At 34.4% G+C, this 26556-nt stretch overlaps 2 protein-coding genes and 1 long non-coding RNA gene across 5 annotated transcripts in view; 1 reads left to right on the plus strand and 2 right to left on the minus strand.

Annotated features, from left to right (window-relative positions):
* Window positions 1–15937, minus strand: part of LOC106082012 (tumor necrosis factor receptor superfamily member wengen) — a 52584-nt gene extending 36647 nt beyond the window's left edge. The window contains exon 1 of the mRNA XM_059366814.1: window positions 15556–15937. The gene's annotated coding sequence lies outside the window, so the exon portion shown is untranslated. The remainder of the gene's footprint in view (window positions 1–15555) is intronic.
* Window positions 3742–4494, plus strand: LOC131996815 (uncharacterized). The gene is made up of 2 exons (XR_009398017.1): window positions 3742–3833; window positions 3993–4494. It is a non-coding gene; the product is annotated as an uncharacterized LOC131996815 (long non-coding RNA).
* Window positions 15938–22539: 6602 nt separating the features above from the next.
* Window positions 22540–26556, minus strand: part of LOC106088508 (rab11 family-interacting protein 5) — a 35254-nt gene continuing 31237 nt past the window's right edge. For 2 of the 3 annotated variants that reach the window (XR_001221463.2, XR_001221461.2), the window contains 2 exons: window positions 26226–26392; window positions 22540–23089 (listed from right to left, as the gene is read on the minus strand). Coding sequence is in view for 1 of the 3 variants with exons in the window: in XM_013254069.2 (XP_013109523.2) it covers window positions 23083–23089 (7 nt within the window). In the remaining 2 variants the exon portion in view is untranslated. The remainder of the gene's footprint in view (window positions 23090–26225; window positions 26393–26556) is intronic. The other variant, XM_013254069.2, reaches the window with a different exon arrangement.

The following is a 26556-nucleotide window of genomic DNA, read 5'->3' on the forward strand; positions in this document are numbered from 1 at the left end:
ACTGTCCATGCAAAGCCCGCGTTTTAAAATGTACCTTTCCAATGACAGTTATTACAAGCCGACATACATTCACCCTCGCACACAACAATAACTTAAATGAACGAAAACACAAACATACATCTACTTATGCGTATTTACATAAATTCAAATTACGACAAAAACATATTTATCGTAACTAAATGGGCGACCGGCTGATATGCCACCAGCCAGCAACTGCTTTAATGTCCGGTTAGAAAAAAACTACATCAAGTGCGTTGGGCTGTATTGGATTCTAAAAACATTAAACATCTCACATTCATAGGGAGTTTAAGAGATCATTGATCTCTCGCTCTCTCTCTCTCTTTCTTTCTTTCTTTCTCTCCCCTAGGTAAAGGTCAAACAGAGCCAAATCGTTTATAAGTCTCATTACGTATTCGCATAATTGTGATTTATGACCTTTGGCAGAGATTGTAAGTAAGTAAGAAAACATGTGGGTAATGACTTCAATCTGGCCTCATCACCCCTTTATTGCATTTCCAAAAACGGAAGCATCTTTGAATAATTTCAATAATTTGTCTGAAAGACTTTGTTTGTCCTCATTGTTTATGCCATCTGTGCATCTTTTGAGAATTTGTTTGTTGTCTACACATTTCAATGTCAATACTTTTCCATAATCGAAATAAATAAAGTGCATTCAATTGGAGGCTCCTTATGAGAAAGTGGATTGTGCATAGGCAAAACAACCAAGAAAAAAAATACTTTTATGGCTCAAAAAAAAAAACTAGCAACAGCAAAAACAACATACGTATCTGTGCTTTCCACATTTAGGCATCTCATTGTTATTGTTTTTCTTTTTTAGTTTTGCCTGCCCAAGAAGAAGAATACATTCTCGCAATAAGAAGAAGACACATGTGGGCATGTAATGCATACATTCATGTCATACTTGCATCCCTGCACTTTAGTATCAATCTACTGCTCCCTTCCTCTCTCTTCGTCACAGTGATGCATTTCATGTCATTTAATGCGATGCTGCGCCTTCAAGGCTTGCCTTTCTTTTTTGTGCACGTCAGACAGATGTTTCTCATTCAAACTTTGTTGCGGTGAACACGGCGAGTATTGACACAATGTCTGTCCATCCTCCCTCATCATCAGGGGAGAGCAGAGAGAGCCGACACGCATTTTGCAGCATATGCTGCGACCTGCCACTGTAACCATTTTATTTTCAATTTGGCAGTGACAGCAATTGAAATCTTTCGGTGTTTGCAATTTTTTGCATATATTTCGCTAATTGAATGTGCAAAAAGGCAAAGCCACTAAAATATTGGGGTAGACAAAATGTGAGCAACACATACATACATAGCCACATGTGATTAAGTGAGTGGTATGGTTTACCAAAATGACACTGTTTAGTTTCATATTTAGCTTTTGTTTCAATTTTTTTTTTTGGAAATTTTTTCAAATACACTATGTTGATATCTTAGTTTCATAGATATTAGGAAATATTGCAAACAAACAGAAAGAATGAAATTTCTAAGCCAATTTGTTACAATATTTCCCTCTCTCTCGTATGTGTCTCTCAAAATAACGTCATTGTTTTTAACAACTAAACCAAGGCGTATTTAAAAGGTGGCCGCATCGGCAAATTGCTACAACAAAGCATCTTTTTGGGAACTTGATATGTCAACATTTGTTAACAGGGCAAAGAAAATTTGATTCGCCGTGAATGAAAAAAATGTTTGGCAGATTTGCTTCGACCAATCTGAGCAAAAAGAAAGAAATTTATTAATTTTCGAGTGTCAAGCAAGAAAAAACAAATTTAAAAATTTTCAAAATTCCTATTAGCTCTAGAGGCTTTACCCACAGAACCACCAAGATGGCATGTTTATATAGCGGCAAAATAGATACTAAGTAAAAGCCTTTAACCCTCCACGGCAGAACAGAGTAGTTCTGGCTCAATTCCAATTCGGCTGGGATTGATTCCAACTTCATAGACGTGTGTTTCGATAATAACCAAGGACCACACATCACAGGTGCCAAGTGCATAACTCTCTAGTGGACATGAGGAATCCTCCTGAATTGAGTTCATACGATGTTGATGGGCAGGATAATTAGAATTGCACTAGCCAAAAGTTCAGATAGGATTATTGTGACTAGAGCTCAATCAATACTAGGCCGGGTTTTCAACCCTTTTGAAGGTTCTTGGATATTTGTGGGATTTTCAGGTCATTTGAAAAAGAAGGATATAAAGTTTGTTGGCTACGAGTATAACGTTTTCATCTTAATGTGTGACCATTCAGAGTGCATATAGTATGCTGCCAAGATTGACCAATGGGTTTGACGTAAACCCTAGTTTTACTCCTTCAAAAGTTTGCGTGCTTTCGACAGACAGACGGGCGGACATGGCTAGTTCGATATAAAGTCATGACGATCAAGAATATATATACTTTATGGGATCTTAGACGCATATTTCGAGGTGTTACAAACAGAATGACGAAATTAGTATGGTGGAGGGTATAAAAACAGCAACAGCAGCAAACAAAAAAAATATATGTGCGAATTCAAAATAGAATTGACATATCAAGTTCCATCAGCTGTGCTGATGCGGCCACCTCCTTAAATACGGCTTGAACTAAACCTACTAGAGATGCGTTTTTGTAACGGTAAAGTTGAAAAGATGGATTTGTTAAACTTTATCTTGACATAATATATTTAAATTTATTCGCCTACAAATCTTAAAAAACAAATGACTAGAGGGGACCTACAGGCATATATTAAATATATTTTGCAAGGAGTTTTTTCCAGACGCTAAGAAGCCCAAATTCCAATTTACATGCAGCCAATTTGGTAGAAAAATTGGCAAAACCTTCAGAAATCAGGCAGTATTGTTATATGGACACTATTTCAAAACCGATGGGCCGATACCAAAATAACTTCTTTATGCCTATAGGCAGGATTCACTAATAGAAGGTTAGGTCAATTGCTCATACATAAAGTGGATAGGCACCATGAATATCATTAAAGATGTCAAATCTGTCGATTGAAAATGTCATCAACTAGGAGAACACGTAAACAAAGAATGAATGTAAAAAGAGAATAAGTTGACATCCTCAATGCCCAGTACTGCCAAAAATTAAAAAAAAATTATGTCGGCTGATCGCTTGACTTAACCTTATTCAGTGAATCCTGGCCTATAGGCGGGTTTCATTTAAAATGGCAGTTATCGTTTCTTCCATCTGCTTTCTTCCCATAGCCAATTACCAAAGAGACTGTAACATTTCAATTTACTCAATCAAGTAGTCAAATCGATTACTTGATATCGATTGTTAGAAAAAAGAGCAGACAATCCCTGTTTCGCGCCGCACCGAATTACAATTATGTTGTTGCTGTCAGTGTTTCGAAATATCAGTTACCCTAAATTGTGGTCATTACATCAAGTTTGCCATGAGCGGCACTAGATGTCAACAAAATAGCACACATATTGTATTCAATAAAATTTTTGTTTTTACTTCGACGGGTGTATGCGTGTACGTTGTTTTGCAAATAACATACCATGAAAATGTTATCATGTCACGACAATCAAGGCAAAGATGAAAAAAACCAAAAGAAATTGATATTAAAATCGGAATTTTGAAGCGTGTTTGCTGAGCCCACCCATAAATGACAAAGTGATATTTCCCCTTCATATGAGAAGAATTTTAAATAGCCGCGTGTTTCATGTCGGCTACCTCGTAAATAATAAAATCGCAAAGACACATGAAAAAGTTTGGAATTTCTTAAAAAACAATGTCTATACCCTCCACCATAGGAGGGTAGGAGCGAAGTTATTGTTGATCAATTCGACTATTTTATTTGAAGTATTCTATCTAAAAAGTTTCATTCAAAATTAAAATCAAAACACCATTTAAGAGGATTTTTTTCACAAAACTTTTATTATAAACACACAAATCTGTGCAAAAGAATAACAATCTTCAAATAAATTTTAAACATGTTTTTTATCAACTTTCTATTTTTAGGTCTTCATCAGGCTGCTGCTTTCCCACATCGTGTAAATGCTTGAGTTAAATGAAATGAATTTCTAGTTGTGCCATCTGGATTGATTGAAAGAAACTAAAACGGTTTGCCAAAGATTTAGTGGGTGAAAAAATTAACACTGAACCAAGCTATTTTTGGGGAACTGTTTAGAGGCCTGCTCTACTCACCTCCACGTATTTTTCACAAACATTTAAGTAAATTTGTACTATTTACAAAACACCACGGCGAGACTTGTTGCGGCAACCAAGAAAACTAGAAAATACTCTTTAAAAAAAGTGATTTAAGCAACAAACAAATGATTGCGAAGGCATGGAAGAGCATAGCGTATGAGAAGTGAATCCAAATCACCTGTTGGCTATTCCCAAGATGATTGCACAAATGACTGAATTTTTTAATTAAATCTGAATGCCTATTTTATTATTGTTGTATTGCAGGCAGTTACAAAATCTAATATCAGCTGAAATGCAAAAAGCGTTAAAACTATTTATTATTTATTTGAAGCTGATTCGTTGAAATAAGCTCTTTATATTAAACACATTTATGGGACATTAAAGGCAAACTAACAGAAAAACTTCAAAGCCTGCGAGTATTAGATACCTTTGAACTAATTTTCAAAATGCATGCATGTGATAACGATCCATTCTAAACAATTTCTCGCAATATTTGTTAAGCACTCTTGTCCTTGAGGTAATGGATGGATGATACATTCATAAAGGGAATCATCAATTAAGTTGCTAAACCCAGTGACAGACAGAATGGTGGCACAATTGAATTATAATACTTTGCTGCAATATATCAAAATGAAATGCCTTTTGTGCTGGACATACCTTTAAAAGCTGACATGTTATAGGTAGGTATTGGAATGGTTGGTTCAAATGACTAGTTGAAATAATAGAACGAAATATTATCTCATTATAATGTGTTTAGATTTTTGTGATTTTCATAGGAGCAAAGCTAAGCGCTTGAAATTTTGCAGATTTTTGGTTGGGATTCTAAATGGATCGAATCGGTCCGTGTTTTGATATAGCTACCATATAAACGATCTTCAGTCTCCTTGGTCTCAATTACCATCTAACTTGACTGAAATTTTGCACGAAATATTTTTTAACGACTTCCAACAACGGTGGAATGTATGGTTTAAGAGGGTCCATTACCTGATAAAACTTCCCTATAACCCAATCTCCCGATCTGACTCATTGAGCGGGTGCAATTACTATCCAATTTGGCTGAAATTTTGAACGCAGAGTTTTGCTTTGCTTATACTTATTGTACCAATACCCAAGAAGGGTGAGAGGAACAACCTTGCGAATTACCGGCCAATTGCGATGTGCTCCGCTCTCTCCAAGATTATGGAGAGCATGGTTAATCACCATCTTGTGAGGTATTTAGTGTCTAATGACCTTCTTAGCGACCAACAGTATGGGTTCCGGAGAAATAGCTCTACGGGTGACCTCTTGGCACTTCTGTCGGAACGCTCAATCCACCAGTTTGATTAGAGTAAGGTTGTGGCTCTGGAAATCTCCAAGGCATTTGATAGTGTCTGGCACGGCGCACTACTATCAAAGCTTGTCACATTTGGTGTCGATAATGGTTTCGTTCGATTTATTTCGAGCTTTCTCCGAGATCGCACTATACGAGTCGTTATAAATGGGTGCTCATCCAATGAGCATATTGACCGCTGATGTACCCCAGGGCTCTGTCCTTTCCCCTTCTCGTTTTCTTATTTTCATGAACGCTCTGTTGAGTCAGACATCCAATCCGAATCTACTCATTTGCGGTTAACAGTAATCTCTGACATTCGTACTCATTCGACCATAGGCCGAGTCTTCGAGAGATTGAGGACAAAGGGGGGTTATGGACGATGCACTCTGCCAGGATTTGCTGGCCATTTCTGAGTGGGATCGAATGAATCGAGTAGATTTCAATGCACGGAAGACTCAGTACTATTTGGACATTTGTTGGATGTATTTCCTCTTCAAGAGTTGGTAGGCTCGTAAAAATTGACTCTAAAATGACTGGAGAGCACTATGTAAATATTTTGGAAGAAAATCTTTATAGCAGTGCGGGGGAAATAGTCTTGAGAGAGTTCATCTTTCAACAAGACAACGACCCCAAGCATACGAGTAAGGTGGCTAAAAAATATTTTGAAGAAAATAACGTTGAAAAATAAGAATGGTCTGTTTAAAGTCCTGATCTAAACCCGAAAGAGCATCTTTGGGCTTTCATAGATGACAAAATTCCGATGGAATCCAGATCAAATCTTCAAAAATTTTGGGAAAAAATGCAAGGTAAATGGAGGGCAATTCCAACAAATAATTTGAAGAACCTTGCTTTAAGTATGCCGAAAAGATTGAGGGAAGATATAAATAATAAAGGAGGAGCAACTTCGTACTAAATTTTAAAGTTATTTAATTTTTTATAATATTTATTAGAGAAGTGTTACTTTATTTTGTCACTTGAAATTCCTGCCATATAGTTTGTATTATAAATAGAAAATATAAAGTAAGAATTCAATGTTAAGTTCATTATTAGAGAAAATATTAACCGAATTAAAAGCAAAACTATAATTTATAAACATTTGAAAACAACAAATATATGTTTCAATAAAAAAATTAAAAATATTTAAAACCGCACTTTATTTTGTCCGACAGTGTATGTTTAAGTAAAGTAAAATAGGTATTTTGTTGAAGTTTTTCACAACTAGAAACAGAATACCCTGCTTATCATTAAATGTTTTTAATTTAAAAATTCGTTTCTTTTTGTGCTCTTGCGTCAATCAATCGTCAAATCAATCATCATTAGAATCATGAATGTCACCATCATGAATTTCAGAAAAGCAACAAAAGTTCTCTCTCTCTCTCTCTCCGAAATGTAAAAAATAAAAAAACCAACTTCGAGTGAGCAATTCGACGATTACCGTGTATGTATGTTGATATGCATATATATGGGGGTGTATGGGCATGGCTGACAGACAACATCACCCCAAAAACAAGTGCGATTACTTTTATTGATGCTGGTTCGTGTTTTTTTATTGGTGCGTTTTTTTTTAATACTGTTTGTTGCAACCTCGTCGCTGGCAACCAAATGAAATCAAAAACAATAACAAATCTAGCTAAGCAGCATTGATCGATCCATCGTTCGCAATCAGCAGCATTGTGTAGAACGAAAAAGAACATCATTATCATCGTCATTCAGCATGGCCGGTTGACGGTCGAACAAGCTGACATAAACGAGAATGAACGACAGCCAGCTAAAAAAAGGAACATTTTCGTAATTATTGCACGGGGTGCGTTGGAGTGTTTGTGCTGTAAAATAGAAACATTTTTATGTTTTTCTGACATCCATCCATCTAAAATTTTTATAGTTTTAAGTATGTATGTATGTGTACATATATAGTGTATACATAGAACTAGATAGTGTTCGACAAAACATTTCATTCACCTGTGTTGTTTGAGATCTTCAGAATATTCATAAGACACCTCTAATTGTTTTAGAGCATAGTACGTAGAGATTATATGCTTGTCTCCACAAAGGAACATTTATGGCTCAATGCAACAGGCTGTTATTCAGTGTTGAAATGAAACATAAAAACAGCAGAAGTACGGATACTTTTGAGGTCAAATGTATTGGTATGGACATACAGTGACTCCCAAAAGTATTATTATACCCTCCACCATAAGATGGGGGGTATACTAATTTCGTCATTCTGATTGTAACTACCCGAAATATTCGTCTGAGACCCCATAAAGTATATATATTCTTGATCGTCGTGAAATTTTATGTCGATCTAGCCATGTCCGTCCGTCTGTCCGTCCGTCCGTCTGTCTGTCGAAAGCACGTTAACTTCCGAAGGAGTAAAGCTAGCCGCTTGAAATTTCGCACAAATACTTCTTATAAGTGTAGGTCAGTTGGTATTGTAAATGGGCCATATCGGTCCATGTTTTGATATAGCTGCCATATAAACCGATCTTGGGTCTTGACTTCTTGAGCCTCTAGAGTGCGCATTTCTTATCCGATTGGGATGAAATTTTGCACGACGTGTTTGTTTGTTACGATATCCAACAACTGTGCCAAGTATGGTTCAAATCGGTTTATAACCTTATATAGCTGTCATATAAACTGATCTTGGGTCTTGACTTCTTGAGCCTCTAGAGGGGGCAATTCCTATCCGATTTGAATGAATTTTGACACGTAGTATGTGCCAAATATGGTTCAAATTGGTTCATAACCTGATATAGCTGTCATATAAACAGATCTGGGGACTTGACTTCTTGAGCTTCTTGAGGGCGTAGTTCCTATCCGATTTGGCTGAAATTTACCAAGACGTTTTTTATTGTTACTTTCAACAACTATGTCAAATAAAGTACAAGTCGGTTCATAACCTGATATAGGTGCCATATAAACCGATCTGGGATCTTGACTTCTTGAGCCTCTAGAGGTCGCAATTATTATCCGATTTGCCTGAAATTTTGTACGACGGATTCTTTCATGACCATAAACATACGTGTTTATTATGGTCTGAATCGGTCCATAGCCCGATGCAGCTCCCATATAAATCGATCTCTCTATTTTACTTTTTGAGCTCACAAAGAGCGCAATTCTTATTCGAATTGGCTGACATTTTACACAGGTCTCCAACATATAATTTAATTGTGGTCCAAACTGGACCATATCTTGATATCGCTCTAATAGCAGAGCAAATCTTTTCTTATATCCTGTTTTGCCTAAGAAGAGATGCCGGGAAAAGAACTCGACAAATGCGATCCATGGTGGAGGGTATATAAGATTCGGCCCGGCCGAACTTAGCACGCTTTTACTTGTTTTTGTCAATACAATTAAATTAGATTTTTTGTAACTCTATAAACTTTCTTGTGAAAATATTTTTATTCAGATGCATTCAGTCAGGTATACCGGTATAGAAAATAATTTGGGAATGCTGGGGGAATTACTGAAAATAATTTATGTAAGTGCAACAGTTAAGCATGGTGGTGGTGGTTCAATACTGGTTTGGGGTTGTTGGAGTTGAAAATGTAGTAATTATAGATGGAACAATGAGCGCCAAAATGGGTGTAAACATTTTAATGCAAAATCTTCTCACAAGCGCTATTAAAATTAGTTTCAAAGATAAAGTATTCAGGTTCCAGGTAGATAACGACCTTACCAACACAGCAAAATCTGGCTTCTTTAAGACACAAATTAACTCCGAGCACCACCTCAAAGTCCAGCCACCAACCCGATAAAAAAATTTTGATCACATTTGGAATCCCGGATCTAACAACTCCAAATTTCATCTAGATCAACCCTTAAACAAATTGAGAAATGGAACAAAAACACTCCAGAAATATGTCGAAAATTGGTAGAATCGATGTCAATGCGATTAGAGGCCATCTGTACCAATAAGGAATACCGTACAATGTACTAAATGTGATCAATAGCATAGCATATTGATATTTCTTATGACATTGGCCTACGGCCGTTGGTCTACTGTTCAAATGCTATAAATCTGTGATAGATTTTCATAGTTTAGAAGTTGAACTCGTGTAACAATTGTTCTCTGTATTGAACACAGATTTTAATAATGTGATCAATATATAGTCCTAACGTTGTGATAAATTCACCGACGAATACTTTTGTGAGGAAGATTTTTTAGTTTTTTTTTCTATTAATCCTTAAGGTCCAAACAGAATGAGCCCGTTGAGCTTTATTTTTAAGTGATGCAAAACTGCAACCTTGCTCACAAATCCCACAAAAGTAAAGTTTAAAAAATTCAACTTGACGCTTGAAAATGAGCGTCATTCAGTGTTGCCACATGTAGATAGTGTTTTTAGTCGTCAAAATTAAAAGTTCTTTAACTTTTGCGTTCTGCTTTTGTGAGATTTGTGTGTAGAGTTACATTTTTGCCACGCAACACTCAAAACCCAAGCTCAACGCGCTCATTCTGCTTTGGTTTTTTGGAAAAAAAGTTATTATTTTTGTTGTAATATTTTTGGCATAGTTCGTTTGTTTACATAGGTCATTACGCATCTCGATAAAAATACTTTTACATGTTCATGTTCAAGAAAACAAAAAACGAATACCTATGGGGGTCACTGTATATACATATGTAAAAATTTATACGTTTGTAGAATGTGGAAACCAAAAAATATCGTATTTCCCTTGTGATTAAAATTGTTCCCCTCACTTAAGTAAAAATTATTGTTTAAACTAAGATTTCAATATTTGGTGTTTCTTAAGGTTAGTTTAGGTAGTAGTGGCAGTCTTTTACACAGGCTCACTTAGACAATTCGAAGCCCAATGTGATACCACAGTTAACAACAGACCAAAGCGGTTGTTGCGAATCGACCACCAGACCTCACAGTTAAATCGAGCTCGCTTTCGTTCCCTTAAACGAAATATTATGTAAGATCCACTCTACAGTGGAAATATTATGGGAGATCCACGTGTTACAATAATTTCAGCAGTAAAAATGGTTTGCTCTTTTCGAGCATGTCATTTATTACATGATAACAGCCGTATTCACAAAAGGTTACGAAGGCTTTATAAACAACTGATAGGCATTTGCATCAAAAACCATACTCACAAACCATTAATAGCCTATTAAAGATTTAATAAAGTATATATGTAGTTTTAATGACGCCACTTCCCAAATCTTAAGCGCAGTATGCACCTCTGGTGAAATTTTGCAGGTACGCAGCTCAAATGAAATTTTCTTCGCATTACGGGTAAACTAATCGCTATTGGCGTTTTTTTTCTTTCAACTGCGAATGAAAATTTATGTTCCATTTCTTCCATGAGACATGAATTAAATTTATTTGGTAATAAAAATGATTAGCTATAGCATGTGTGTACTTTTTCAGCCAAAAATTATTAAAATTCAGCCAAAATTATAAATCGATGTTTGTCGCCATCTACACAACTATCTACACTTCTACACAACTATTTTTCAGTGGCGACAAAAATGCCTTGGCTGCAACCGAAAAGTACGCTAAAGGTGCATACTCAGCTTTAATATGCAAATTTATCCATGAACATTAAATACATTAAGGAACTTTCCGATTCAAGTTTAAGCTCAATGATAAGGGAACTCATTTTTATTCCCGAGTCCGAACCGCGAGCCACAGTGCGACACTTATTTGAGGATAAGGCATAGTTCCTCACAAATATCACCAGCATTAGAACGGAATAACAACCGCTCAAAATGTTGCTGAAGTTCACGACAGGATTCGAACCCTTTTCCCTGCGATTTGTAAGACTAATTATAACCTTTGGAAGAGAAAAATAAATAATCTTCTTATATCAAATAGAATTCCTTTTATTAAATCTGAAGCTTTGGTAAGTTGTTAACATCAGTCAGGTGAAGAAATTTGTAAAAAATTATGTCAATCATACAAAATTGTAAGATTGTAACGAACTTGTCCCTCTTTTTCTTATCTCTTTACCTCACATAAGAGAAGATTGTTTTGCCCTTTGTGTAGATGGTTGAAAAATATCTTTTTTTTTTCATTTTGGGGATATGTTTTCTTTTTCTGTTTAGCATACTAACACCCTCATCTCAAACGCAAAAGAGATGGAGATCCATAACACAACCAAAACAACAGCAATGCCAACATAATTCATACACAAATTACTTTTATTTCAGCATCAATCATAAATTTCATATGGATTCATGTGTATTCGTATATGTTTGTGTTTACACATGCATACATCTATATAAACATTTGCCGATGGTATAAATCCCTTGTTCGGTACACTTTTTTCAATTCTTGTTGCTTTATTTAATACTCTGTCTTCCGCTCATGTGCATGAGTCTGGCTTTTCAGAGCAAGCAGACAATTTTAGGCCGAAGTATCTCTGAGTTGTTTTTTTATTCCCTGCCTCACATTTACAGGTCGTTTGTAATCACCTACACATGTTTATACATAACATACGTCCCCATGTGCGTATGTACGGGATGATTATGAAGGAGATCAGATCACTCCATGTCACATGTATGGGGATGATTTTGTTGGGTTTTGTAGATGCATATGTATGGGTATGTTAAGCCCGGGTTGTCGTCTTGGTTTCTACGAAGCGACGAAGTTTGTTTGCATATATACATGGCAAATGTACAAAATAAATATTATGTAACTATTCTTAAAATATGTATAAACCCAGAATCGATTTTTGATACTCAGACTTATAAAAAGTTGAGTAAAAGTCAATAATTGATAGGCATTTGTTGTTTCCTTCTTTTGCAATACACCTACTTACAATAAAAATCATCAACAACCTCAAGTAAAAATTTGCAAAAGCGGGCACAACTACACGCATAATCCTTTCGTCATAATCCGGTGAAAAATGCTTAATTTATGCCCCCTTAGCAGCTTTATCGAAATATTGTCCGATTTGAATATTGAGGATATTGAGAGGTCTAATAAGCACAAGTCATTGCTCAATTTTGTAGAACAAAATATTGGTCTTTTTGGTAGCCATATCCAAATATAGACTGATCTCAACCATATACCACACGGATGTCGAAAATACTAACATAAATCACTGTGTCGAATTTCAACGAAATCGAATTATAAATATGTTTGTTATGGGGCCAAGACTTTAAATCAAGAGATTGGTCTATATGGCAGCTTTTTCCAAATCTGAACCGTTCTGGGCGAAATTGAAGAGGGCTGTCGAAGGGTCTAACACAACTCCCCGTCCCAAATTTCAGCGAAATCGTACAATAAATGTTGCTTTTATGGGCCTAAGACCCTAAATCGGCGGATCGGTTTATATGGGGGCTATATCAAGATATAGTCCGATATAGCTCATCTTCGAACTTAACCTGTTTATGGATAAAAAAAAAAGTATATGCGCAAGGTTTCAGCTCATTATCTCTATCTTTAAAGACTGTAGTGTTATTTCAACAGATAGACGGACGGACATGGCTAGATCGTCTTAGATTTTTACGCTGATCAAGAATATATATACTTTATAGGGTCTGAAATGGATATTTCGATGTGTTGCAAACGGAATGATGAAATGAATATACCCTCAACTTTCGGTGGTGGGTAGAAGAAAAATTTGCTAATTTCATTCATTGCAAATTTGCAAATTTGTCCATGAACATTCCTTTTAGGAACAGGGCAATATACTCCCATATCAATGAGTGCAGTCCGATTCAAGTTTAAGGTCAATAATAAGGGCCTCCTTTTTATAGCCGAGTCCGAACGGCTTGACGTAGTGCGGCAACACTTTTAAGGAGAAGTTTTTACATGGCATAGTACCTCACACAGGTCAAAATTTTCAATTTACATACGATTCATCATTTCTGCTATCACATCTGTATGTTCTCATTTATTTATGCGTAAAAATTGTTAAATTTGTGAGAAAGATGGTTAAATCACAGCATTCACTGAATAGGGTCAGGACAAGCGATCTGCCGACATACAATTTTTTACATTTTTGGCAGTACTTGGCATTGACAATGTCAACTTGTTCTCTTTTTACATTAAAATTTTTATGACACTTTCAATCGGTAGATTTGACATCCTTTATGATGTTCATGGGGCCTATCCACTTTATTATTTCGCAAGTGACCTAGCCTTCTATAAGTGAATCCTGGTTAAATCATAAATTTGTGAAAACAATGTAATTTGGTGTTGCTTTCATTCGACTGCAGCTGAACAAAAACAGCTGATTTCTTCATGTTTTTGTCAGAAGACATAGAGCACGCTCTAAACCAAAAAATTACTTGTGCTATTTTGAAAAGTGGTTTTCATATGTTAGTTCATTTGTATTACGCGACACGTGCAACTCTACATATGCTAAATTTGACATGTCATAAGACACCTACATACCTTGTAATAGTGCCTTTACGGATATGACAATAAATTTTTTATGGCAACGAAAATTTTATCTCACAAGAAAATTTTAAACACTTCATTGAAATTTTGACTTTAGAGAAGTTTTCATTGAAATTTTGTCTTTAGAGAAAATTTCATTGACATTTTGTCTTTAGAGAAAATTTTATTGAAATTCTGTATAAAGAAAAATTCATTAAAATTTGGTTCTTAAAGAAAATCTATTTGAAATTCTGTCTTAAGGGAAAATTTAATTAAAATTTGGATTGAATTTTAGTGGATTTACATAAGAGGTGGATTTACATGCGGATTTACATAAGAGGTTGTATTGGTTTTGGCCAAACATTTTACTGCACCTCGCCGATCCTTATGTTGAGTGTAGTTGGCTGAAATGTTTATCTGATTGGTTTGAAGGCTAATAATGCTTGCAAAATGCAAGGCTTTGTGGCAACCCTGGACGTATGCGGCATATCGGTGTTTGCCGTTCGCTGCTTATCATAAGTATTTGCGGAACGACCTGCACTTGTAGAGATTTCATAAATCGAAATGGATGTTGATGTGGTTTTTGCTCTCATTTTCTTTTGGACAAATGGACGTTTTAGCTGTGGTTGTTGTCATTTATGCCGATGTCACAGTTGGCAATGTTCTTCTTGTTGTTGTTTATACACTGTTCTTTTGATTGGATTTAATTTAATTTTGTGAAAACTAAAAAAAACAAAGTTTCGGCTTTTTCCACTCTCAAAAAACACACAAACAAAAAGAAAAGAGCAAAACATAAACAGCAACAGAGAATAAGCAAACAATGATAACAGTTTAGAAGTCGTGTGCAGTGAGGGAGTAATATCGCATTTGTATGTTGTTAAGTCAGTTTTGGCAAGCATTACCATCCCCACCACTCTACCATCAGCAGCATTAACAGTATGGGGATTTTATTTGCTGTTGCTGCAGCAAATTACAATACCTATAACATCAAACAGTAATACACGTATGTTCGTAGCAGCATCATCACTGATATTCTGTTGTTGTTTGTATAGTACTCACAGTCAAAACGTCACATTTTTTTAACCAACCACACCATCATCTCAATACCCGAATCATGATGATGAAGATGAGTGGAGAACATCAACTAAGCTACACTTTCATAATTGGCTGTCATGTTGTGTTAACGATCAAAATGAATTGAAGTGGTGGGGGAGGAGGGCAGGCAGGCAGGCATCTAGCTGAGGGCAGTAGCAATGACACCAACAATCACCGCAATGAAATGTTATTGTAACACAGATTTTAGAATTTAAACAAATCAAATGAGATAAATTCGATATTTGCAAAATCAGATGTTTTGTTTTAGAAAAAAAACACTTTTTTTTATAGAAATAACACAGCAAATATTCACTTGATCAACAACACCAGCGTCATCATCATTGTCATTATGATCATCATGTTGAAGGCGAACCAACAAAAAAAATAAATTCTGACAAAAAATCACAATTGCTGTCTCCTCCAATTGGCTGCGGTGGCAAAAACGAGTGACAGACGAGCGAGCGAGCATAGTTGCGACAAACGAAGGCATGAATTAACTTAATTATTTTGTAAGATTCTTGAGGAATTCTTCTGCGCTTTCGTTGTTCGTTTTTTAAGCGACTATATACACTACACATTATAAAGTATTTTTTAGAATTTTTTTCTTCGTTTTTTTTTCTAAAACACTTACGTTGTTTGACAATTAATTTCACGTTTGAGATTTAAATATACATTTTTCCTTTTTGTGTGTTTGAAATAGTTGTTTTTGTTGTTTGCAGTTACTAATATCTTCAATTTATTTCTATGCTGTTCTATGTTGCAGTTGTTGAATTTTTGTTATTTATTAATTCACAAAACACTTTGTTCTTTAATATCTAAATTATTCCATATGTTTTCTAATTTAGTTTAAGTTGTTTTGGTTTTACTTCTTTTTTATATCTAAATTATTTTATTTAGTTTTAATTTATTTAGATTTTGTTTCTCATTGGTCTTGTGTTTGTTTGAAGAACGCGTCGCGCGTTACTTAGGTTCGATGGTGTGCGATATTGTCGAGTTTGAGTTTGTGACTGAAGTGTTTCGAGCAATTTTCAAATGTTTTAGTTGACAATTTCAATTGGGTTTGTCCGTTGGCAGCCTATCAAGACGGAGTACAATCATACACGTTGGCGTCTGGCGTCGATTGAAATCATTTTGAAGTAAGAAAACATATTTATTCAATAATTGCTCTTTACCATAGCTTTAAAGAAAAAATTTCAATGAGTTATCCGTAAAGGATGATTTTTTAAGAGCTATAGGAAAGTTTTTCAAAAAAAATTAAGAAAAATGCATTAGATCTTTATTTGAATCGATAGTATGGCCCATATAATTTAAGGTTTGAAGATTATTTCATGCAAATGTTGACCGTGACTGCGCCTCCGCTTAGTCCAATTTTGACATACTATCTCCGCAACTCCGGCCGGCAGAATAAATGAAACAAAACACGAAACGTGCGTGAGCCGTTTAAACCAGTGTTGCCAGAAAGATAATTGCTAAAAAATCACCCTTTACTTTTAGAATAAGCATGTTGTGGAAATTCTGTCTTTGGAAATTTTATTGAAAGTTTTGTATTTAAATTTTCTTGAAATTTTATTTAAAGAAAATTTCCTTGAAATCATTTTGATGTCAAAAAAAATTATTCAGTAATTGCTCTTAACCTTAGCTTTAAAGGAAAAATCTTAAAGAGTTATTTGTACTTTTAAAATATGCCTGTTGTCGAAGTGCTGTTTTTAGAAAAATTTTCATTGAAAACACAAGTTTTGTCTTTAAATTTTATTGAAATCTTGTTAAAAGAAAACTTTTTGTATTTAGAAAAAATTTTATTGAAATTTCGATTTTTGAAAACATTTCATTGGATTTGTTTGAAATGTTGTCTTTTGTGAAAATTTCATTAAAGTTTCGTTTAAAGAATTTAAAGAAAAAAATTATTTTCAAATTTGTTTTTACTATTTTGTCATGTGTATGTCATGGAAGCTAAGTAGTAGTATAGAGAAAAATACATGCGGTGGAACAGATCAACTGGTTTGGAAGGTGTAAGACTTCTGTTATTGTCGTACTTACATCGTAGACACGTTTTCGCGGTATATTTCGATATAAGTACTGCCTACCAATGTATGGCCCTTGTAGCCTCCACACCTTATATGACCAAATCAGTGTGTGTGTTTCCTTAAGTTTGCTAGTTTGCCACTTAATACGACAATCGCCATATGATTGTGTTTTATCGTTAACAAATAGACGCTGATCTGCAACTGATCGAACACAACATTCCAACTAGAACATGCCAATACAACGTCACACATCGATACAACTATAAAGGGTGATTTATACTATGTGATTAAGTGAATGTACATTTATCTTGGAAGTTATGGTTATCGGTTCAGATTTGAATACAGTTCCTATATGAACCGATCTCCTGATTTGACTTCTTGAGACCATGGAAGCCGCACGCACTGTTCCGACTCCCAACAATGGTGTCAAGTATGTTCCGAATAGATCAATAACCTGCTACAGCTCCCTTATAACCGATCTCCCAGTTTGACTTCTTAAACCCATAGAAGCCACAAATGTTGTTCGATTAAGCTGGCATTTTACATGATCGCGACTGCGATTGGTTTGGTAGAAATTTTTAGCAGAATCCATAGTGGTGAATTCCCAAGAATCGGCCCGGCCGAACTTAGCACGTTCTTAGATGTTACAATTACAAAAGTAATTAATTTTCTCCAATTATTCAAAACCATATTTTGTTTTTTTTTTAATCACCATAGGATGTTTATACTCACCACCATAGCATGTTGTACCCACCATCATAGGATGTTATGCCCACCACCAAAGGATGATGTACCCAGCACTATAGGATCTTAAAGCCACCACCATAAGATGTTATACCCACCACGATCGGATGTAATACCCACCACATAGGATGTTACCCACCACCATAGGATTTTAAATCCACTAGCTTAGGATGTTATATGCACTTCCATAGGATGTTGTACCCACCACCATAGGATGATGTACCCAGTACTATATTAAGTTATATCCACTATAATTGAATGTTATGCCCACCACCATAAGATGTCATACCCATTACCAAAGGATGTTACACTCAGCACCATAGGATATTATACCAACCATCATATGATGATATGCCCACCATCATAGGATGTCATGCCCACCATCATAGGATGTTATTCCCCCCCCCCCCCCCCCCCCATTTTGGCTAAAATTTAAAAAAGTATTTTTTGCAGACTCTCAACAAATATGTGCCAAGTATGACCATAACCAGTCTTTAAAATTATATAACCACCATAAAACCGATCCCCGAGATTGACCTCTTCATACAAGAAGCCTTAATCTCAGACCGATTTTGCTAAAACTTTGTATGTAAAGCACGTTTATACCCACCAACATCTACATCAAATCCCTCGTATATAGTTCCGTAAATAGATATGGCCCCCATATAAACCGATCCCGGGATTTGACTTCTTGAGACCCTTATTTTTGCTTGTTTGGTAGACATTTTGGGTAAATTTGTACCCAAATTCATGGTAGTGGGTTCCCAAGTTACAGCCTGGCCGTAACTTTGCACGTTCTTACTTGTTTCATATATGGCTTTCAACTTGTTTCTATTGCAGCCAATCATATAGTATAAAGGGTTCTTATAATTTATGGCGAACGGTTGCCTCATTCCTTCGACTATTTCTTTTCTTATAGGCAACTATCAACGGGTATGAGTTGCTTTCGAACACACAAGGCAATAAGTGCTGGTAAATATGCTGGTTTTTAGTTTTTATGCGGGAAATTCAAAAGTAATTTCCATGCAATTATCCACATAAGGACAGGTACGCAGCTAGCCTTAAAACACTTTTGTTACCTTGGGATTTTCCTTAATGATTGTCTGTCTCGACGATCAAAATGAATGGAATTTTTTCTTAACTTTTTCCATATTATGAAAATTAATTACCGTAATGACGAAACTAGAAAGTTAAAATCATGTTTCTAAGGATTTGTTAGTTATGGGTTCTCACCGAAAGCTATAGTTTGCTGCCACGAATTGTGTTTAGTATTTCAAATTTCAATTACTTATTTACTTAACTACAAAAGAAATGTATATAAAAATACATATATTTTAAATCTTATTTAACATATTGTTTGCACACTGCTGCCATCTAGAGACAAATAAGAAAATATGACTTCTTATTGTGAATGGATACAAACATTGGTTCATTTCTTAGCTATTGAGAATTGTTTTAATGGCAGTAAATTTTTCCAGAGTTGCTATCTACCACATGTTAACATTTTCGACATTTCGTACGTAAATGAGAATTTTTGAATTAAAAACAATATAAAATAAAAATGATTAGTACTTAAATACTTTTTATTTGCAAAATATGAAAACCAAAACAAAAAACCTTTTAAAGAGTAAGACCGATGTGAAATGTTCTTTGATCATTACATTTCTGGGAAATTCAAATTTCGGCAAATATTTCAAGAAAATTAAAATTTCAATTAAATTAAATAAATTTGGCGACAAGACCAAACGCCGTTCGAACACGGCGTAACAAGGAGGTTTCTTATCATTGAGCTCAGAGTTACCGTTGAAAATTTTGAAAAGATCGCACAAAAAGTCGAATGACAAATGAGCTATGGGATTTTTACTATGTTCATTTAATAATCACTTTCTGCAAATGTATAAAAGTAGCAATTGTGCAAGAAAGAGGCACATTTCAGAAAAAATCGCAAAAAAGTGTAAATTTCAAGAGGTGCGAAATCCCGTCTTTAGACGCATAACGGTAACACTGATCGAGCAGCCGGCACGGAATAGCTGTGAGCACCACACTCAACCAAATTTGTTATTCAAAACAGCAAAAATGTTTGCCAAAACAGCAGTTTTCGTCTGCTTAAAATGGGAAAGCAGACATTACTGCTGTTTCAGCAAACATAAGCCTGCTGTATTAACAAACAATTCTTAATGTTATTTTAAATTACAAAATCTGCTGTTTTAAATACCCAAGTCTGCTTAAATAGCCAATTAAAGTAAAGTAAGTTGTATGCTACTTTTTGTTACTTGTTTAAGGCATTGTTTAGAATTTTTTTTTATAAATTTTGTACGAAGAGAGATGATTTCAATTTGTGTATATTACACAAAGAATCTGTAAAGAATCTACTTGATCCATCCATTGGTATACATTTTGAAATGTGGCCGAGCAAGCTCTCATTTTTGTTCTTGCTCTACTAGTGTCTACTTGACTGGCATGTCCTTTTGTATTTAAATTTAAAGAAAAAAGATTATGGAAAGTATTAGTTCATTGGTGGTTATAAACCTCCACTGAGACACACATTTACATACAATGTGTTTTATTTCTTCTTTTGGCATCCCCTTCTTATTAAGTAGCAGTCATTTTCAGCAAACAGTAGACTTTTCAGCAGTAAGCCTGCTGCTCTGAAATTGCAGTACTACTGCTGTAATAGCAGAACTACTGCAACAATAGCAGCATAATTAACTACTAATATTCATATTCAGACAGTGTTTGCTATTTTTTTTTTCAACCCTTTTTTCTATGAGTATAAGACATGTATATGTCTTAGACATGTTATTTTTAATTTATCATTGGCATTTCATTATTTGTGTCAAAATTGTCAATTTATATAAGACTCATAATTTTTGCTATCACACTAGCATGTTATTTTTGTATGATATAATCAAAAAATGTAACAACAGCTCATATTTTAATGCGTCGAATTTGTTACAGTTGCGGGAAAGCTGGCCAAATCATAAAGTTGTGAAAACAATATAAATTGGCGTGACCTTTATCCAACTGACAGCAAAAACGGCGGATTTCTTTGTTTTTGACAGAATAAATAGAACACCGCTCTAATCGAAAAAATAAAATGTGCTATTTTATCATGTAATAAGACAAGAACATATTATGTTATAGAGCATTTAAGAAAACTTTTTTCGGCATTTTGTTGATTTTCGGTAATTTACCGATTTTTGGCATTTTGCCGATTTTCAGCTTCAACAATTTTTTACTCATAAAATTAGGATTTATTTAAAATTTCAAAAATTCGTCCTTTTTAATTTTTTTACGCGTTACCGTCAATGTTTTAATGTAACTTGCAACAAATGTATCCCAGAAAGTTGTTTAATTCAAGTAAAGACGTTACATACTACTGGGCAAATTTAAAGCTCTATACAATAAGATAATGTAATAAATATACATTTTGAACGCTTTACCATTGAATGTCTACCTAAAACATAATGAACTATGTGTAGAAAAAATAAAAACTTAAACCACCATTAGCTTAATAAAACTGAAAAAAAGCAACAACGACAAAGAGTCTTTAAAAGTAATGCTAATATAATTGTCTCACTGCAAACAAAAAAACAAATGTTGCCTCCATTGCAACAGAACGAAAGAAAGCAGTGTAATTCAACAATTCAAAATCATCATCAATTGCCATGTACCACTTTGGAAGCCATTTTTAACATGTTTCAAACTTTTACCATCATAATCTATATCGCCCATCAGAAAAATCTACTTTTTTTATATGAGTAGATAGTGCGATAGTGAGTGGGTCAGAGAACTGCGCCACCTTGGCCGAGCTAGCCATTTTATAAATGACATGCCTTTGTACAAAGATTCATACAAGAACGCTAAAAACTTTTAAAATCGTTTCTCGTTTAGTTGCGATAATGACCGGTAACTTGATGAAACTTTTCAAGCTAATTTGCCACTTATTTATACCCGATTTAGCTGAATTTGTAACAGCTATTAGAACCTTTGACAAATGTGCAATTACACTCCAAATTGAAAGCAATGAATCGGTATTGATGTACTATGTGGCTGCCATATATCTTGATTGATCTTATTAGATTTCCCTGCTTGATTCTGCAAAAGTTTAGTACATAGAGAGGCATGTATTTACGATAAAGCTGCTATCTAAGCCAATCTCCCCCTGAACTTTTTGATCCCACAAATGGCATATATTTTTCTTTAAAGTGCTGATTTTCACCAAACTAATGGCAACCCTGCTCTAGCTATTCTGCTGCGATTAACTCAATTTGCTCTCTCATTGTCATTCTTTCTCTCTCCCTCTCAAATTCTCTAATGAGCACTATAGAAAATACCGTTAAAAATGAAAAATTAATAAAATCTTGTTTTGTTTTATTAAACATAAAATTGAAATGTTTATTATTTCTTTTATATTAATTTAACGTTTTATAGTTAACAGTAGTAAAAACATAAATTAAAATTATACAAATAAGTAAAAAATGGCGAAAGATGCCAGTTTACAGATAGGAAAAATTGATAATAATTGGTAAAATAGTACAATATTTTTAAAATAGTTAAAGCAAAACCAATAATGTTTGTTTTAAATATACAGTTATTAAGTAATTTGTATTTGTTGTTGTTTTAGTTGGTTTCAATGCAAATCGGAAATACTTGGTTTAGTTGGTTTGAACCAAAAAATAACAGATAATTATATATGGACAAATGTTCTGTTCTGTTTTGATTTTTGCTTTGTAGGCAAATTTTAAAATAAATATCAAATATGTATGTAACTTAAAAGCTAAGCAGTATTATAATTTTTTATTTTCTTTTTCACTAGTTATTAACATAAAATGCAAGACAGATCACTCCCGTACTCATGGGTTGTTTTGCCTTTGTAATTTGTGATCTTTTAAATCAAAATGTTCATCAAATACTTTATGGGAAAAATAAAATACAACAGTAAATGATGTTGTGTTCTATGGTTCCTTTTTAAAGGCTATAAGGGACGACATGAGGATTTGTTAAAATATAAAATGTAATTTCAATAAAATCTTCAATTTGTATAATGTATAATTTTTTCATATATAAGTAAGTTTTAGTAGAATTTTATGTGTATAAGTATATAATAATTATTTTAATATTTTTATAAATCATGGTAGTTATGTAACTGTATCTATGTAAATATCAAAGATCTCAACAAATTTACAAAAAAGCACTTTAGGTTTTTTCAGTTTTTCTTTTTTTGCACTTCGAAGGCAACTTGTGGTGATGTCTGAGTCGCAATTAAGTTTTAATTGCTACTCACATTGTTGTGATGTTTTCCATGGTAAATATCATAAAAAACCAACATTAGTTTCTACATTAGATGGATGGACTTCTTTGAAAGAAAGGCAAAAAGGGAAACACTTTCAACCACTGAAAAAGATATAAGTAGAAAAAAAGAGTTATTGATGTTTTAAACATGCTTATAACAAGCATCGGGGTGTTACATATGACTTAGGAATGGGTGATTAAAAACTAGGTATATTGTTTTATTAGTTTTTAAGAAAAAGTGTTAAGTTCACTTGCAACAACATGGAATATTTAATTTAAAAAGAATGTGTCTTGTGATAACATGCACATTACTTCTGAATTCTTAGTGAAAATTTTATTTTTTTTTTTCGTTTTGTGCTAAATGTAAATTTTATCACATAACAACCCGTCAATGAACAGCAGGGAGATTTCTCCAGTATCTTAGGCTGTATGTAGTTCACGTTTTAGTTCAATGAAAGTTACATCGCGACACCTATCTGTTGCCAGCGAACACACGAAACTGCCTAATAAAAAAAAGAAGCGCCGTATCACATCTTTGGGATATGGCAACACTGCACCACGCTTAGAAGATAGGATTGAAATTACTCTTATATCTTAGGATTGGTATTCTATTCTGCTTTCGGAATAGCCGCTGAAATTTTTAATTGTTTCGCAAGCGAAATTTGAAAGCCATTAAGGTTTTTGTTTCCATACCAAAACACGTTTCTTTATCGGCACTTATTGTTTTCTCTATTTCATTAATTTTTTGCAAATTAATAAAAAAAAACGAACCATTGAAACCGATAAAACATACAAAAATGGTGTCAGGTGAAGCCATTTTCCTCACTATAAACAGAGTACTACTTTCCGCATATTTTTAGCCAACATTTCGCCGACGTTTTTTTATGTGGAGTTTGACAACATTCCGCTTGAAAAGTTGAACAGAATACTCAGCTTTAGGGTTTAATTAGTTTCCATACAAAAACACGTTTCTTTATCTGCACTTATTGTTTTATTTTTCTATATGTTTTTTCTCAAATAAATAAAGAATAACGTATCATTGAAACCAATAAAACATATAAAAATGATGGAGGCAATAGTTTCAAGTGTTGTCGCTATAATAGTTTTTTGCTATTTTCCTCAATATAAGCAGAGTACTACTTTTTCGCCAACGTTTTTTTTTTAATAGAGTTAGATAGCATTCCGCTCGAAAAGCTGAACAGAATACTCAGCTTTAAGGGACAAAACAATGTCCAAAAATCAATTTGCAAAAAGTTAAACAATTTTAACTTTGACGACTAAAAACTCAATTACGTGTGGCAGCACAGAATGACGCTCGCTTTCAAGTGTCAAAGTTGAAAATTTTTTAACTTTTCCTCGACGCTTTTGTTGCATTTGCAATTACCTGAAGCGAAATTAATCCGACGCAGTGACATGTCGCTACTAAAACGTTGTTATGCGTATTCAAGTACAAGGGGAAGCAGTCGTTGGCCAGGAGAGATAACAATATGGTAACAGTTTGGAGCAAATGTTTAAGAATGCGAGAACGATCTCCATTCAAAAAACACTCCAAGCACAACCATCAGAGCTCAAAATTGGGGCTAATTTGAGGTTTGGGGACTTTTCTTTTATAAAAAACAGCACTACAGTAAAAGCCACCGTAGCGCCAAGGTTAGCGAATCCTGGCGAGACCATCAGAAAAAATTTTCAGCGGTGGTTTTCCCCTCCTATTTAGGTATGAGGTACTATGCCTTGTAAAACTTCTCTCCAAAGAGGTGTCGCACTGTGGCACGCCGTTCGGACTCGGCTATAAAAAGGAGGCCCCTTATCATTGAGCTTAAACTTGAATCGGATGACACTGCGTGATGTGTGAGAAATTTGCCCCCATTCCTTAGTGGAATGTTCATGAGCAAAATTTGCATTTGCAAAAGCCTTAAAGTAGACTTCAAAAATATGCGCAGAAAAACTTTGTTCCGAAAGAATATCGCAGCGTGCTTAAGTCGCTATTGCATGGCATGTAGTTGTCTTATGACATATCAGTTTTTGTATTCACGTGCAATTTAAAATGTTTTGCAAAATTGTCAATTTACATACGATTATTTTTGCTATCACACCTGTACGTTATTTTCGTATGACCTTAACCTTAAAATGTGAGCCAATCTAATATTTTTGTGCGTAAAATTTGTTAAAGTTTTGAGAAAGGTGTTTAAATCATTCACATTTGTGGAAACAATTTAAGTTGGGGTTGTTTTCATTCGACTGTCAACGAAAACATCTGATTTCTTTATGTTTTTGGCAGAAGGAATACAGCACGCTCTTAACTAAAAAATTGCATGTGCTATTTCGAAAAGCAATTTTCATATGATAGTTTCATTTATCACACGACATGTATAACTCTCCACATACCGTGTAATAGAGCCTTTGGTTCAGCTAGTAGAATATGTGACATATCATTATTATTACAGACTAACTAATAAGAAAAAAGCTTATATTGCGACAAAATAAAAAAATGTTCGTAATATACTCCTATAAAGAAAATTGTATCAAATAAAAGACAACTAATAAAGAATAAAAGGAGGACACCGTAGCGCAGAGGTTAGCATGTCCGCCTATGACGCTGAATGCCTGGGTTCGAATCCTGGCGAAACCATCAGAAAAAAATTTTCAGCGGTGGCTTTCCCTTCCTAATGCAAGGCAACATTTGTGAGGTACTATGCCATGTAAAACTTCTCTCCAAAGAGATGTCGCACTGCGGCACGCCGTTCGGACTCGGCTATAAAAAGGAGGTCCCTTATCATTGAGCTTAAACTAGAATCGGACTGCACTCATTGAAAGGTGAAAAGTTTGCCCCTGTTCCTTAGTGGAATGTTCATGGACAAAATACGCAATAAAGAAGAAAATGCCGCTGTTAAAATTTTCTGGTCTACTTTTGTCTCAAATTGGGTACAGAAATTACCATTGAACTAGCGTAGCGACAATTAAACAAAAACTCAAAGTCATTTCGGGCAACAACTTAGAGCGATAGGAAGAGGGGTAAAATGTTGATGTGATTTAAATTTGCAAGCAGTGAACTTTCCATATTTTCTATGCAATCAATCGATTTAGAACTTAAATGAGTTCCATTTCAAGCATGATATTGACCTTCACTTGAGTAGGCTTGTTAAATCTTAAAAATATATATAACTAAATACGAGTACAAAAATGTTATGAAATTATATATATATATAATTTATACATATGAATGTAGAAAGTATCTTACTTGTGCCTTTTTTATATTGCGAGAGCTTCGAATTCTCTGTTCACATGCATATTCAGAGAAATGGTAGTAGCTGTTGTTGTTGTACGAGTATGTAATTTTTAAGCGTGCATCTTAGTTTTTTCTCATTTTCTTACAAAAAATCGTTCATATTGATGTAATTTTTAAAACTAAATTAAAAATTATTGTTAATGAATTTCAACAACGAACATAAACAAAAATAAATTCGAAAAAAAATATATATATATACTTATTAAAATAAAAAAACAGAAAATAAAACATTTAAATGTGCAAAATGAAATGAAAACGATTTGTGGTAAGTTTTACAGAGAGC

The sequence above is a fragment of the Stomoxys calcitrans genome, chromosome 4 (assembly GCF_963082655.1).
Source record: "Stomoxys calcitrans chromosome 4, idStoCalc2.1, whole genome shotgun sequence".
NCBI classification, from domain to species: Eukaryota; Metazoa; Arthropoda; class Insecta; order Diptera; family Muscidae; genus Stomoxys; species Stomoxys calcitrans.